This window comes from Morone saxatilis, unplaced genomic scaffold, assembly GCF_004916995.1.
Source record: "Morone saxatilis isolate NCDOM2014 unplaced genomic scaffold, NCSU_SB_2.0 Contig0, whole genome shotgun sequence".
Lineage (NCBI taxonomy): Eukaryota > Metazoa > Chordata > Actinopteri > Moronidae > Morone > Morone saxatilis.
In genome coordinates this window covers 11,934,473-11,936,799 of record NW_023339650.1, presented here as the reverse complement: position 1 = coordinate 11,936,799, position 2,327 = coordinate 11,934,473, and the positions used below count along the sequence as shown (strand labels likewise).

The window sequence follows — 2,327 nt, the reverse complement described above, 5'->3', positions numbered from 1 at the left end:
ATCTATCTATCTGTCTGTCTATCAATAATCAATAATTGTATTCATTGTTTTTTACATGTGGAACTTCTGCATTTATGATTATATTGGAATCACACATATAGGACAATATTTTCCTTAAACTTGTTATGTGCTCTTATCTAGTTCATTTAGTTTTGCCAGATGTTCACACAGGTGCAAGCATCTGGTAACTCCACTAGATGGCATTGTCACCATGTAAATCACCGTTGCTGTGTGGAGGGGAGGGATGTCTGCAGGCGCTCCCCAAAAACTGCCCAAACTCTCAGCTGCTTTTCACCAGGAGACAACAGTCCTACAGCTCAAAGCTCAGTCGGGAAAAGTTTGACTGAAGTTTGCGCATAAAGCAAACCTCAGATATAGAGTGATGGGAGAAGCTGCGTGAAGAAAACAACAATATTTGACCGGAAAACAATAATTTAAAATAAAATTGCTTGCTTTCACAATAAAAGCATGGTGACTATTTTATTTGTGGTTGACTTAAAAGTTAAGTTTAGCAGATCTGAAAGGAGAAAAGATGGAACTGAATATATTTCAATCTGTAGACGAAACGCTTGACATCTTGTCTGGGAGATACTAAAAGAAATAGGTCTTTTTTTTTTTTTAGCAATTTCTATATAATAAATATTTATTTTAGATTGTATTTCCTGAACTCACTTTGATACTTTCCAAAAAAAAGTCCATAAAGTTTCAACATGCACATTTTATTCTGCACTGTGGTTTTATTTTACAGGTTTCCACCGGAAGTTGTCTTTTAGTCTTTGGCTCTTGACCCCGGCAGCTCCTGGGGTTTATTACTCTATTAAGGGGGGGATGTGTGTTTGCATCTCACTTTTTACACGCCCCTCTCGCTCTGACGCAAAGTGGGATAGACTCTGCGCGCTTTAGTTCAATCGGGCTACACTGACCAGGTTGACTGACTCCTGACGCCCAACAATGCAGACCGAGCCACAACAGTTTGGAAAGTTGTCTTTGCGCACGGGGCAGGCGGTGAGGGGTCTCAGGGGTGACAGCAGCATGGATCAGGCTACAAGTTTCTTCTCTGCATCCCTGTGGAAAGTGATTTGAAGAGTCAGGAGACATGAACAGCCTTGCCGCGGTGCCACAGGAGATCATTTAGTCTCTCCATACTGGATTTAGCACGAGCTCTGTTTACATCTGAACTCAGTTTTGAGGGCAATTTTCCTTTTTTATAACATTTCTTTTGCTTTCAGTCGACTTGTGTTTTGTTTGGTGCAACTTTTGGATAATCACCTACAGCGCGGAGTCACTTTTGGAGACGTTGGGTCGGAATTACGCACGGGATTCCCCAAACAAATGACAGCTTCTAAGTGGTTTGTTGCTCCCTCACTTCATCCCCTCAGCTCCCTGCATCGCACCGATCCACCGACCCCTCCCCAGGTTAGGTAGACGCGGGTAGTGAAAGCCTCTCTGTCTCTTCCAGTGCGCCGGCGTGCGGCCGCGGGCCACCTGGCCGAGGATGTGGGGAGGAGGTTTCCCGATGTATGTCACCGTGATTGTGACTCTACTCCTGGTCATTATCGACGTGAAAGCCAGCGGGGAGTATTGCCACGGCTGGCACGACTCCCAGGGCGTGTGGAAGGAAGGGTTCCAGTGTCCGGAGAAGATCGACGGGGAGGACGCGATCATCTGCTGCGGGAAATGCGAGCTGCGCTACTGCTGCTCCAGCACGGACGCACGGCTGGATCAGGGCAGCTGCGATAACGACCGGCAGGCTCAGGAGCCCGGGACAGAGAGCAAGGAGAACAAGGACTCCGGTGCAGGTACAAACCCAAAACTTCTACTGTTTCAGCAGCTTTTACTACAAATAGTACGCACGTTGATGTTCACATCAGTCATTAATATAAATAGTGTTAAGAAAACTGCAAAATAGGGCAAAATAAATGAGAAATTAGAAAAAACTTGTGGGGAAAAAAAATAGTTTTAGGGATTCTGATGACCTGGATGTTACTGGGAGGTCGTTGGAGGAGTATGGAGACTGTCACAATAAAAGCCTCCCTTACATACTGAAGTCTTCACTGTGATTTATGCCAGAGAAACACTGTGAAATACGTCCAGTACAACGTACCAAAAACTAGCTGACCTGTTGCTTCAGAGCACTGGTCCATGTAGTTTAGTCTCAGCCAGACCTTTGGTTTTTAAGGTTTATTCCAAATGAATTAAAGCCTGTAAGTGTGTTAACGCCATGCCCGAGGTGGACGCACAGGGTGTCTTAAATGTGATTGTAAATTTCAGACCTATTACAAGGCTCGGTTTCCTCTCATAAACCCAGCAGTCGCACAGTACCCCCC

At 45.1% G+C, this 2,327-nt stretch overlaps 1 protein-coding gene across 2 annotated transcripts in view; it reads left to right on the top strand.

Annotated features, from left to right (window-relative positions):
• Positions 1–832: 832 nt before the first annotated feature.
• LOC118323046 (protein shisa-2) overlaps positions 833–2,327 on the top strand; it is a 7,908-nt gene continuing 6,413 nt past the window's right edge. The window contains exons 1-2 of one of the 2 annotated variants that reach the window (XM_035654976.1): positions 833–1,349; positions 1,460–1,799. In XM_035654976.1, coding sequence (XP_035510869.1) covers positions 1,496–1,799 — 304 coding nt within the window. In that variant the 5' untranslated portion in view covers positions 833–1,349; positions 1,460–1,495. Of the gene's footprint in view, positions 1,800–2,327 lie in introns of both variants that reach the window. The other variant, XM_035654969.1, reaches the window with a different exon arrangement.